Source organism: Procambarus clarkii, chromosome 40 (genome assembly GCF_040958095.1).
Source record: "Procambarus clarkii isolate CNS0578487 chromosome 40, FALCON_Pclarkii_2.0, whole genome shotgun sequence".
NCBI lineage: Eukaryota > Metazoa > Arthropoda > Malacostraca > Decapoda > Cambaridae > Procambarus > Procambarus clarkii.
Genome location: NC_091189.1, coordinates 22,120,252 through 22,133,546, shown reverse-complemented (window position 1 = coordinate 22,133,546; position 13,295 = coordinate 22,120,252). Strand labels below are relative to the sequence as shown.

The following is a 13,295-nucleotide window of genomic DNA, read 5'->3' as shown; positions in this document are numbered from 1 at the left end:
GACAGACACCAATGTGTAACCATCAATGACACAACCTCTTCCACTCTACCAATAACCGTTGGAGTGCCACAGGGCAGCATCTTAGGACCTCTTCTATTTCTTATATATATCAATGTCTCTAATATTTTTAAACCTATATTGTTTGCTGATGATGCTACCCTCATCTATTCAGACCTCAACCCACATACACTAAATAATGTTGTGAATAATGAATTAAAAAAGTCCACTTATGGACGTCAACTAACAAACTAACACTAAACATAGAAAAGACCTACTACATCTTATTTGGAAGCAAATCATCGAATGCAATTCAGCTACAGATAGACAACATTAACATCAGTAATAAAAGTGATGGAAAGTTTCTTGGCCTATTCCTAGACAAGAGACTCAACTTCAGCACCCACATTCAACACATAACTAAGAAAGTCTCTAAAACAGTTGGTATACTCTCCAAAATAAGATATTATGTTCCTAACTCTGCTCTCCTCTCACTGTATTATGCACGAATATATCCCCATCTTAATTATGGTATCTGTGCATGGGGGTCTACCACTGCAAACCACCTCAAATCAAATCAAATCAAATGTTTATTTAGGTAAGGTACATACATACAAGAGATTTTACAAAGAGTGATGGATTTATAGATAGGGCTAGTACATACAATGCCTAAAGCCACTATTACGCAAAGCGTTTCGGGCATGAAAAACTTAAATGACTAAAGCTTAATACTAATTGAGCATAAAGAATAAAATGAGTTGAGAACAAATAAAAAAAGAGATAAAAAGGGGGGAACATGGCTGAAAAAGCAGCACAAATACAATTCTGTCGACAAACAGCGTCATTTAAAAAAAAACAGACATACCTTGAGGTTACCTTGAGGTGCTTCCGGGGCTTAACGTCCCCGCGGCCCGGTCGTCGACCAGACCTCCTGGTCGACGGAGGGGTAACAATAACAATAGAGGGGTAAGGTAGGTTACAGGGAATTTATTAGGTATAGCTTCGTTTTTATTTTAAACTGGTTGAGAGAGGTACATTCTTTAATATGGTTGGGAAGGTCATTCCACATTCTGGGTCCCTTGATTTGTAGAGCATTTCTAGTTTGATTAAGTCGTACTCTAGGAATATCAAAACTGTATTTATAATAATAATAATAATTTTTATTTAGGCAAAGGTACATACACAAAGAGATTTTACAAAGTTTGTTGGCTTTATAGATAAGAGCTAGTACATACAATGCCTAAAGCCACTATTACGCAAAGCGTTTCGGGCAAAATTTATTTATTTCATTTAAAAAATCATTTATTTCTGGTGTGGTGCTCATGGGTTCTGTTACAACCTTCTATGAAGCTTTTGAGGTCAGGAGCTCAAGCCCATCATCACCCAGCAAAAATCTGCTATCAGAATAATAACAAACTCTGCTTTCAGACAACATTCAGCTCCGTTGTTTAAATTCCTTAACATGCTAAATATTAACTCCCTCCACACATTCTCTTGTGTCAACTACATTTACAAAACCCTGTTCTTAAATGCAAATCCTGCTCTGAAACTCTCCCTGGACAGTTGTAATAGGACCCATTATCACCACACTAGAAATAAATTTCTCTTTGATATCTCCAGGGTCAAACTTAATCTGTGCAAACACTCTATGCAAATAAAGGGACCTAGTCTATGGAACTCACTCCCTAGTGATTTGAAAAGCTGTCAAACTTTTGCCTCATTCAAAAACAAAACCAAAAAGTACCTAATTTCATCTTCGTAGTTTCCTACACTGAGCTTTAAATTTGCTCTGTATCTAGTGTTACCCAATCTCCCATTCTTTATGTACTTAATCCAAACAACTTTATCATTGTGTTCATTGCTGTCTTCTTTTATGTGCTAGTCATATGCTGTATTGTACCTACTAATTTTTGTTAAACTATCATTCAAGCTATCATTGCAATCAAATCTGAGCTACCCATGTGCTTTAATATACCTACAATTTTCTCTCGCTATGTAACTGTTATCATTATAAATTTTGCTAGTATTTATTTATTTATTTATTTATTTATTTATTTATTTATATATATACAAGAAGGTACATTGGGTTTGTGAGAATACATTGGATAGTACATAGTACAATATTTACATTCTTGTAAAGCCACTAGTACGCACAGCGTTTCGGGCAGGTCCTTAATCTAGCAGATAATTTTAAGTAGGTAATTTCAATCAGAATTGATAAATGATAAAGATACATTACAAGAGAAAAATGAGATGAGAGAGATAAGTAGGTATATTAAAGCACATTGTTATATTAAAGCTCTGATTGATTACATTGACAGCTTGATTAGTAATTTAAACAAGGTTAATAGACACCATACAGCAGATTGACAGCACATATAAGACAGCAATGATCACAATGGTAAAGATGTTCAGATTGGGTACATAAAGATTGGGAGACTGGGTAGCAAAAGATACAGATAAACAAGATTTATAAACACCATACCACAGATTGGCAGCACATATAAGAAAACAGCAATGATCACAATGGTAAAGATGTTCAAATTGGGAACATAAAGGTTGGGAGATTTGGTAGCAATTGATACAGTGTAATTTTAAAGCAAAAAGTGAAAAACTATGAAGATGAAATTAGGTACTTTTTAGTATTGATTTTGAATGATGTAAAAGTTGGACAGCTTTTCAATTCAGCTTTTCAATTCAGTAGGGAGTGAGTTCCATAAACTGGGTCCCTTTATTTGCATAGAGTGTTTACACAGATTTAGTTTAACTCTGGGGATATCAAAGAGATATTTATTTCTGGTGTGGTGATAATGGGTCCTATTACATCTGTCCAGGAAGAGTTTCAGACAAGGATTTGCATTTAAGAACAGGGTTTTGTAAATGTAGTTGACACAAGAGAATTTGTGGAGTGAGATTATGTTTAGCATGTTTAGGGAGTTAAACAAGGGGGCTGTGTGTTGTCTGAAAGCAGAATTTGATATTATTCTGATAGCAGATTTTTGCTGGATGATGATGGACTTGAGGTGGTTTGCAGTGGTTGAACCCCATGCACAGATACCATAGTTGAGATAGGGATAGATTAGTGCATAATATAGAGAGATGAGAGCAGAGTTAGGAACATAATATCTGATCTTATCTACTTATTTATCCTATCTATATTTATCTACTTAAAATTTTCTTAGATTAACCTGCGTGTACTAGTGCCTTTACAAGAATGTAATTACTATGCTATGTATCCTCACAATCCCAATGTACCTTCTTGTATATATATTTATATATATATATATATATATATATATATATAAATAAGATGTAAAATTCCTTATGAAAAATAGAGGGACTTTGGACAAGCCGCTGGCTGCCTTGTGTTGTGGCCAATAGAAAGATAGTAGCAATTTCAGATAAATATTTGTAAGCAATGATACTCTATATATATAGATTCTAAATCTAACTAAATAATAAAGCGAGTGTCTTTGAGACGAAAGATGCTCGCTCGCTGCGTGTTGATGCCCTGTGATTGGTGGATTCAAACCAGTTGCTGTCGAGGGTATGTTTTGGTGATCGGGGAGGGCCCGCCACGCATTATTTATCCCATTATTTCGTTCTTATGGATATTTACGTATAACCAAGGACTCCAGTTAGGACAGTAAGTCCGTAAGGATTATTTTGGTGTGTTTTTGTTAGGCCGGTTGGATGTAATAATCCTCGGGGGAACTCTTAATCTTTCCTGATTTAAATCCTCGAAAGTTTCGAGGATTTAACTTTAGTCCAACTACATCAGTCTCGGAAGACTATGGACTCAGCTCAGTATCTTCATGAAATTGCGTTCTGATTGTTGGCTGATCTCTCCAGGGCGTAAAGCCAGGGGTAGGTCGACGGTAATAATAATGCAAGTTTAATTGTATTAAGCTTCCCGTCAAGGTTCCAGTTTCGTGTTCTGGCCGAAACGCCGTGTGTGCTAGTGGCTTTACAACAATGAAACTTCGAGTCTCTGTACTCTAATAAACCCAATGTACCTTCTTGTATATAAATAAATAAGGTTATATTTCAATTAAAAAATATTGTGTAGCGTACTTTTTGTTTTTCGTGAACACTTGGTTTTGTCACATATTCACCTAGTTGTGCTTGCGGGGATTGAGCTCTGGCTCTTTCGGCCCACCTCTCAACTTTCAATTTTTTTCTCACACACAACACAGGAAGCAGCCCGTAACAGCTGTCTATTTCCCAGGTACCTATTTACTGCTAGGTGAATCGGTGCATCAGGATGAAAGAAACTGCCCCATTTGTTTCCTCTATTGCTGAGGACCGATCCCCAGTTCCTAGGAATAGGAATCCCGAGTGTTGTCCACTCGGTTACCAAGCCCCCCAAGTGGCCCCTGCTTCAAGTGGTACTCTTTGTAGGTGGATTCTTGCGTGGTCTCCGGTTGGGATTACACAGGTTCCTACAACCGTTGCCCAGAGTGCGAGTGACAACAGTTTACTAACTCCCGGGCACCTAGTGACTTTTAAGGTGAGCAGAGGCAAGGAAATGTCCGAAGGCCTCAATCTGCACAGGAATTGAACCCAGAACCACTGTGGGCCGGTGAGAATCGAGGGGTTGGTGAGGAGTGAAGTAGAGCAGTTAATTGCCCTGGATGGCTGATTAGAAATCTTTCTACCCTCTGTCTCTCAGGGAGAGTATTGTTGTATTTTACAAAGGTATTTCTTTTAATGCTCATTTGTTAATTTAAGCAAATATACAGTATATTGGGGGTACAGTCAAATCATATACAGGCATTTTGACACATTTTCTAATTGTCAAAACTGTATATATTGTTGAGCTAGGCTATGTTTCCCTAGGTGGGGTTAGGTTTGGTTTCCTTAGTTTAAGGTGATGTTGTGTTAAGTAGAAGCTTAATAAAGTTGGTTTTAAAGTTCGTTGGCAAATATTTTTTATTCACTGTGACTTGTATCTGTATATTGTTTGGTAGACTTGAAGTTTGTTGATGATCCATTCTAGGTGGTGGTAATGCTGTTTGCAGTGATGAATCTGGCACATTATGCATCATTGGGAAGGGCAAAAATTGACTGATTTTAGGCAGGAGGTCTTGTTGGTCATGGCTAAATGAACCTGACTGATTAATTTACTTTTTACTCCAAAATGGGTTGACTGACTTTGCAAGCTCAATGTCACAGAAGTAATATTACAAGGCAGTAGTATTTATTATAATAAAAAAGGATTACATTACCTATTGTAGAAATTTATTTTATTATTATAGACAAAATTATACTGTATAAATCAATTTTAACAAAATGCAAATCATAACTTGGCTTTATATCTAGTTTACCTTAGAGTTCAGATGAGCCCACTGAAGGCAAGACACTGGCTTAAAACTCCATGGAGTTCAAGTTCTGCATTCAAAGTTCACACAAGCACTAGGAAACAGATTTCAGCAGTACAGTAGGCGTCAAAACCTGTAACTGCGTTAAAATTGACATTATGACATCACACCTCATGCACCATATATAAAACATAAGATTTTACTTTCATTAGGTCAGTTCATTTAGGCTTGGTTAGATTACGGTTAGGTTTGTAAGAATGGTGATGACGTAAATGGGGCATAATTTTCACAGGTCACTGGATAAAAAAAAAAAACTTATTCTAGCAGGGAAATCAGTATTCAGCCTGTACAGTTTTTAACAATCAATTATTGTTATAATATTAAATAAATTTGTTATTAATGCATTGTACAGGTAATTCATGTTATGAACAAAGGCCACCACATGGCCACACCACTCTATCGTAAAACCCAGTAATTCAGATTTCTATCCAATTTAAGTACAATAATAATAAACCTTGGATTCGATTTTGGCTGGTTATCCAAAGGGCCTGGATATTGAGCTCTGAATTAGTGAGCTCATATAGTAGTGAAGCATTTGCTGATCATGATTAGCTGTCAACTTACAAATAAGAGGGATTGGTTTAAAAATCTTGGCCTTTTTCTTGTAGGTATTCCCTTTAAACCATTTGGTCTGACCTGCTTCCTAAATTTGGGAGGCAAGCCAACATTGTCTAGAGAAGTAATGGGAGATTGTGTTGGCTCAGTTTGTGCAAGGTTATTGAGGTCAGGCAGTGTCAGCATCATAATGGGAAATATCTACCGCCTGTATGTTAAGACCAGAATCTAACTACATAACATTGAAAGGTTGACATTGCACAACAATTTCCACTATGCATAATGAAATTACATTTGTGTTATGTATGAGAAAATATTGAAGCTGTTTAGTAGAATCCCATCCCTAAAGCTCTGGGATGTGGACACTATCCCATTGTATGTCTTCACTATTTTTTCTGCTGCCTCTACCAAAATCTCAGGTTTTTACAAGGTCATGTATTACATTACGTTTTTACTCAGTGTCTAGTAAATACAGTACCTTATGTGCCTGCACGGTAGATTTATTATTGTTCTTCATGCCCAAGTGGACCAGTAGCATCCGAGTGTTGCAGTACTGAGTGAAAAGTTTACTGAAGTAATGAAGTAAAATGTTGTGATAAAAGGGGAATTATTTTGCTGACTGAAACTGAATACTGTAGCAGTGGGTTAACCTGGTTAGTTTACATTGTGCTTTATAAATAATACAGTAGTGCTGTATATTATATACCTGATTTACCTGAGGGCCACTAACCCTAGTGGCCTCGATGAGGACAGGAAGCTGGTGGCTCGTTGAATGTCCCCCCAATTTGCCTTGATGTTTTCTAGGTGTACAGTACAGTATATTAAAACTCAACACAGTTTTGGCAGTTATGGCTTTGGCGGGTAGGCGGTTCCATGAGTTAATGACCCTGTGAGTTAAAAAGCATCTCCTAATTTCTCAGTCCTACATGTGGCTTGTTGAGCTTGAAACTGTAGCTCCTTGTTTGTGTTACATCTGACCTGAAAAAATATCCAGATCAACATCCTCTGACTTGCTCAGTATTTTAAATTTCAGTGAGATTCGCCCTGTCATGCTTGGTTTGCAGTGTTGTAAGCACAGTGGCCTTCAAGTGTTCTTGATACGAGAGATGACAGCTCTGGAAGGACTTTTGTTGCCCAGTGTTGCGCCTACTCCAGAGCAACTATGTCCTTCTGAAAATGAGGTCTCCATGCTTGGATACAGTAATCCAAATGGAGGCACACCAGAGATATATAGTTTAACCATTACCTTCTTTTCCTTAGTCAAAAGTTTGCTTAAATGTACCAAGAGTTTGATTAGTTTTTCTGACTGCTACACCCACCTGTTGTGCAGCTTTTAATGAGTGGTGGATTTTGACTCCAAGGTCCTTTTCTTCATCAATCTGCTGTAATGTAATGCTATTACTGTAATTTGGTAGTCGTGACATGGGTTGTTATGCTCCGCATTCATTTTCTTGCATTTGGCGATGTTAAAAAGCATTTTCCACAGTCTTCTAACCATTTGTGGAGTTAATGTAGATCTCTTTGTAATGCTTCAATATCATTATCATTTCCTCACTTTATTATAAATCTTTGTGTCCTCTACAAATTTGATGATGTGGTTTGTAATATTCTTATCTATGTCATTGATGTCTATGACAAAAAGGGTAGGTCTCAAAATGGACCTACCTTGTGGCGCCTCACTTATCACATTTCTCCATTCAGATTCGTTTCCATTTAGCACGACCCTTTGTTGTCTTTCCTTCAACCATTGTTTTATCCATTCTTATATTTTACCATTTATTCCATGGGTTTGTAATTTCCTTGCCAGTCTTTCATGTGGTACATTATGGTTATCTTGAGATGATTTCAGGACTTAGCGTCCCTGCGACAAGGTTCTTGACCAGGACTCCTTTTTGTTACCCCCCCCCCCCCCCCCTCAAGGAAGCAGTCCATAGCAACTGTTTAACTCCCATGTACCTATTTACCATTAGGTAACAAGGGCATCAGGGTGAAAGAATCTGCCCATTTGTTTCCTCCTCCACCGGGATTGAACCCGGAACCTCAGGACTATGAATCTGAAACACTGTCCACTCAGCTGTCATGGTACCCTGTATGGTACTCTAGTCACATGTACAGAAACTTGTATGTACAGTACATTTTATTTATTAAATACTCTTTATTGTCTTATGCTTGAAGCAATTTGGTAAAAAAGTATTTTATAATATATCTACACTTGATGATACTAAAACTATATTTTTTCAGGAAATGGCTGCAGTGGACAAATTGTACAACCTTTCTCTCTGTGTTCAGGAAAAATGTTCAAATGGATGTGATAGTTTTGAGGTAAGTATTGTACTTTCTTTATGATTGGTATCCCCACTTAAACAGAACACTACTGGTTACTGGTTACAGTGAAAGTTTTGCCTTTCTGTGGAAATTAATTGTTGCCATTGTTTCCACCAAAGGGATGTAATTTTTTTTACTGAAATTTCAAGATCAACTTATACAAGATACAGTATGCACAAATACACTAAAAATACTTATTATATGCACATATTTTAATTATGAGACCATATTCTATGGTGGCATTTATTGGTGGTAGGTGTCTGTCTATGGGGATTCTGCTGCCTTTGGTATGTAGTTACTGTACATGATTTTATTTTTATATGTAAAATATATGTAATCATTCTTTATTCTTTTCATAGTGTCATTTAGTTTTTAAACTTACATTAGAACTTAAGTTTAGAGGAAATTGCACAAGGCATATTTGGTGACAGCACTTTGTGACGGAAAGTGATTTTTTTGTACTGTAGGCATACTGTGTGGGATAAATCACAAAGCATCGATTCAGTCGGTAGTTCGTGTGTGTTGGGAGTCCAGGGATGTGGGTTCAGTTTACAGTCTCAATATTTTTACAGATAAATCACATTTCTTGTGTTTCATTGTACATTGTACAGTACTCCTCATCATGGAGTGCTGCTGTACTGAACTTACTTTAACCCTTTAACTGCACAAAACATCATATGATGTGTGACATTGAGCTCAGTTTTTAAAATTTTCTGAAACTCTTTCAAATGTTTTGTGCTTAATCTAGTAGGCAAATGCTCCAACTTTGTCTAAATGATATCAGTGTAACTTGAAAATCAAGAAAATAAAAAATAACTCCAAATGTTTAGAGTTTATGGAAAAATCAATTCTATGAGGATTGTAAAACAGACAGCTGTGCACACTATATGTAAAAATGGTGAGAATCGGTCAGAAACTAGATTTTTGGATACTGAAGTAAGTTGAAGTTATAGATATAATTGAAGTTGAAGTTATCGACAATGAATAAGGCAGTTCTAATTCATGAATTTACTTGAATGTTGTAATAAACTTTGTTTGGCATTCTTACTCAAATATGTGAAAGTTGTTGGTCACAGTGTTGAAATGAAGTGAAGAAAATATAACCCCCAAAAAAACAAACTATAGATAATTATAATAATTATAATGATTTAGGGGATATATTTAGGGTATGCTTAATATAAGTAAAAAAGCCCTAATCTAGTCCCCAATCATCAAAACAACCTAAAGAAACAAGGAAAATAGAGTTTGAAATCTATGAAAAAATCAGTCAAACAAAATTCAAAGTCCCAAGTTCTGAGAGTTGTGACTGATTTATTTGTTGACCAATTTAATTCTGTCTTCACATAGGTAGGGGTATGCATTCTCCAGGATGTATAGGTTACAACAAATTAAAATAATAAACAAATGAGGAAAAAACCTAAAACCCTAAAAAAAAAAAAAATCCCCCTAAAAATTTTTTCTTTTGGGGGGGACTTTGTTGAAAGTAACCAATAACAACATTGAGCAATGTATTATGTGATATACATATATTTGACAGTCTCCATGGTGTAGTGGTAAGACATTCGCCTGGCGTTCCGCAAGCGCTTTGTCATGGGTTCATATCCTGGCCGGGGAGGATTTACTGGGCGCAAATCCTTAACTGTAGCCTCTGTTTAACGCAACAGTAAAATGTGTACTTGGTTGTAACAACGATTCTTCGCGGCGGGGATCGTATTCCAGGGACCTGCTTGAAACGCTACGCGTACTAGTGGCTGTACAAGAATGTAACAACTCTTGTATATATCTAAAAAATAAAAAAAAGTAGAGCATAATAACATACAGTACTCATTATTATTTGTGTTATTATGTATTACTCACCAATGCTATAAAGGCACCAGCTGTATATCCACTTTGTGGACACTTATTACTACTATTCTTTTTCATTGTGTGTCGGACAGGTGCTGAATCTCATTATTATTGCATTATCTATCAGTTCCAGTTAATAGCTGTTTTCCTTATCTTCTGTTTCTGGCCTTCTCTTCAATCCTCATAATGATTCATAATTTTGTTTGTATAGTGAGACTTGCCTGGCATTATATTAATTATAATACAAAGTGTTTTTGGTAGCCAAACACTTTAAGCATCTCATGTTTTATAGCTAAGAAAAACATTTTGAATAATTAATGCATGACTTCTGTTAATGATAGTAAGCCCTTTGTCCAAGTAGGGTCTATGACCTAAGAAAGATATGGTCATTGCTACTCTTTAAACAAACCCAGCCTAATCTAACACACATTAACCTATCCTAACCCAACTTAACCCACCCATCCAAACCAAACCTAACCTAATGAAAATTTGAGATAAAATGTGTGTATATGGTGTGATGAGGTGTATGGCACATTTATAATACTGTTCAGGTTATTGGCTCCTATTTTTTGCTAATTTCAAATTGTAACAATTCAGTATGACAACTCTATTTTTCATTTCATATTGGAATTCATATTTTTCCAATTATATTTAATGGTTCTTGGAGACCTAAAACTATTATCAAAGAAGAGTTTTTCTTTGGTTTTCAGGAACATTTCCTTTGGCTGGAGGGTGTCATTGCTACCGCTCGTCAGACGTTTACTTCTGCTGATCCAGCATTCTTGCCCAAGACACCTCGGATTAAAAAGAAATGTCAACAAAGGAGACCTCTTCAACCAGACATAAATGGTGAGTTTTTTGCAGGAATGTTTAAGAGAATAGTAAGGAAGCACTTGGTATGATGTGTGTGTGTACTGTATTTATACTGTTGTGTGCTGTAAACAGTATTCAGCCATAGTCTCTCATTGTCAGGGATAGCTATTAAGATATTAAATTCTTTGCATTAAAAATCAAGGCTTGATAGAAAGGTTAAAAGTGCAATTATTTGTACAGTAGGCCCACTGAAATTTAGATATTTTTTAGAAAATATATAAATGTCATAATTTTGCTTGTACCTGTCAAGGCAAAATTGGTTAGATGTGTCAGGGGTCTAAAGCACAGGTGCTGTTATGCCAGCATTTAATGTATGATAATTATACAAGGTAGTTTAATGCCAAAGGCTTCCACAAGTAATACCTTTATGCCATCCCATGTAAGCAAGTCATCCTGTCTATTTAAAGTACAGTATATGTACAGTATAAAGTACATATATGATTCAGTACATATATGAAGTAATAAAATTATGGTATAGTTACATTTGCACCTTCTGACCTCTGTGAGTACTGTATGAACAGTTTGACTAAAGGTTTGTGGCTCTGACTGGGTCACCATCTCCCTCTGTGGTGCATGTTCACCTTCAAGGAGAGTGGCCTACTTTGGTGGCTAGTCTGCAGTGGCCTCACTGAAGGCGCTGTTACATTCTGCACATGTATACAAAATACAGCTTTACTATCTAGGATCTGCAGCCATTGAAGATGATCTCCACACCATTCAATTTTTGTACAAATATGAACATCCTGTCACTAAAGGTTAAAAATATGCATGTTAATGGGAAAACTGGCTTTGACTAGGAACTAATTCAAGAGAAAATATTGTAGCAGAAAGTACTACAATACAACCTTGATTCAATGAACTCTTATGGGTCCAAACCCAATTAATTGCAGTGAGGGATTTATTGCAACTGGTGATGCATCCAGGGTACATTTTGCCTGTTCATTTAGCAAAATTTTAATTTCAACCTATAGTATAATAAACAACTACCAAATTGGGGATATTGCCAATCAGTTGACATTGTGCCATAGGAAACCTTGTTAGTCTCAGCAATTCTGGAATAGGCTTGACTTATAAAATGTTCTGAAAACTAAATTCAAAAGGATTTTTTCTTTCCATTAATAAAACACTGATGCTTGCAAACATATCCCAAAAGTTAATCTATCATATTTGGTTGTAATAGGTAAATATGTGTTCATGACAACACAATGCTGGTTAAATATGTGTTTGTGACAACACAATGCTAGTTACATTCAGGACCCTGGGTAGTGGGGCCCTCCTCAATATGGGGCTTGTTGGTGGTAGGAGCTACCACCTTGAGCCCTGACCACCAGGGCTTCAGGTGGCTTAAGGTGAGGTGACTCAAAGATGGAGAGAACAGACACACACACAGAGTGAGTGGGGGGGTGGGGGAAAGTGGAAAGAAGAGAGATGGGGATGGGAAGAATGATGGAGAGAGGTGGAAAGGGTGAGAGAAATAGAGGGTGAGAGTGGGTGGGTATTATGGGTCAGAAAGGAGTCAAGAGGGAGGGAGGGGGTAGAAAGGCGGGGAAGAGGGAAAGAGGGGGTAGGGTGTGGAAAGGGAGAAGGAAGGGGTAGAAAGGGAAAGAGGGAGGAGTTGAAAAAGTGGTAGGGGCAGAGGGGTGAAGACACAAAATTATAGACCAATAGCTCTAACATCACGCATCATAAAAAATTTGAAAGCACGCTAAGAAGCAAGATCACATAACACGTGTAATCACAACATCTTCATAACCCTGGACAACATGGATTTAGAACAACACAATCTTGTCTCACAAATGCTAGATCATTATAACAGGGCCTTATATGCCATGGAAGACAAGCAAAACTGATATACAGTAATATACAGACTTTGCACAAACATTTGGCCATGGTGTTATTACACACAAAATGTGCTCAAAAGGAATTACTAGCAAAGTATTGATATCAAAGTACAGTATCTTTAACTTCCTAATGAACAACCCAAAGTGTAACAGTCAACAAAGTAAAATCTGGACCATCCACCAGGAAAAGTTCACTCCCTCAAGATACTGTGCTTTCTCTGGAACTTTTTCTCATGCCCATATTGGACATAGATAAGGAAACAAGCTATAGTATTTTATCATCCTTGGCAGATGACACTAGGATTTTCACGAGAGTAGACTGTATAGAGGACACAGCAAACCTCCAAGCCATTGTTTATTAGGTCTCTCAGTGGGCCACAGGAAATAATTTGTGTGTTTAATTTGTATCTACTTAATGAAGATAAGTACTAGTTACTGTGCTTTGGAATAAATGGAAATATCAAAACGGAAACATGTA

General features: G+C 36.7%; 1 protein-coding gene across 6 annotated transcripts in view; it reads left to right on the top strand.

Moving 5' to 3' along the window:
- The first annotated feature begins 3,525 nt into the window (after positions 1 to 3,525).
- LOC123757973 (inner centromere protein A) overlaps positions 3,526 to 13,295 on the top strand; it is a 102,293-nt gene continuing 92,523 nt past the window's right edge. For 3 of the 6 annotated variants that reach the window (XM_045742009.2, XM_045742006.2, XM_045742008.2), the window contains exons 1-3: positions 3,531 to 3,643; positions 8,175 to 8,255; positions 10,814 to 10,952. In XM_045742009.2, coding sequence (XP_045597965.1) covers positions 8,178 to 8,255; positions 10,814 to 10,952 — 217 coding nt within the window. In that variant the 5' untranslated portion in view covers positions 3,531 to 3,643; positions 8,175 to 8,177. Of the gene's footprint in view, positions 3,652 to 3,746; positions 3,865 to 8,174; positions 8,256 to 10,813; positions 10,953 to 13,295 lie in introns of those variants that run through there. The other 3 variants (XM_069338817.1, XM_069338816.1, XM_045742007.2) reach the window with 3 other exon arrangements.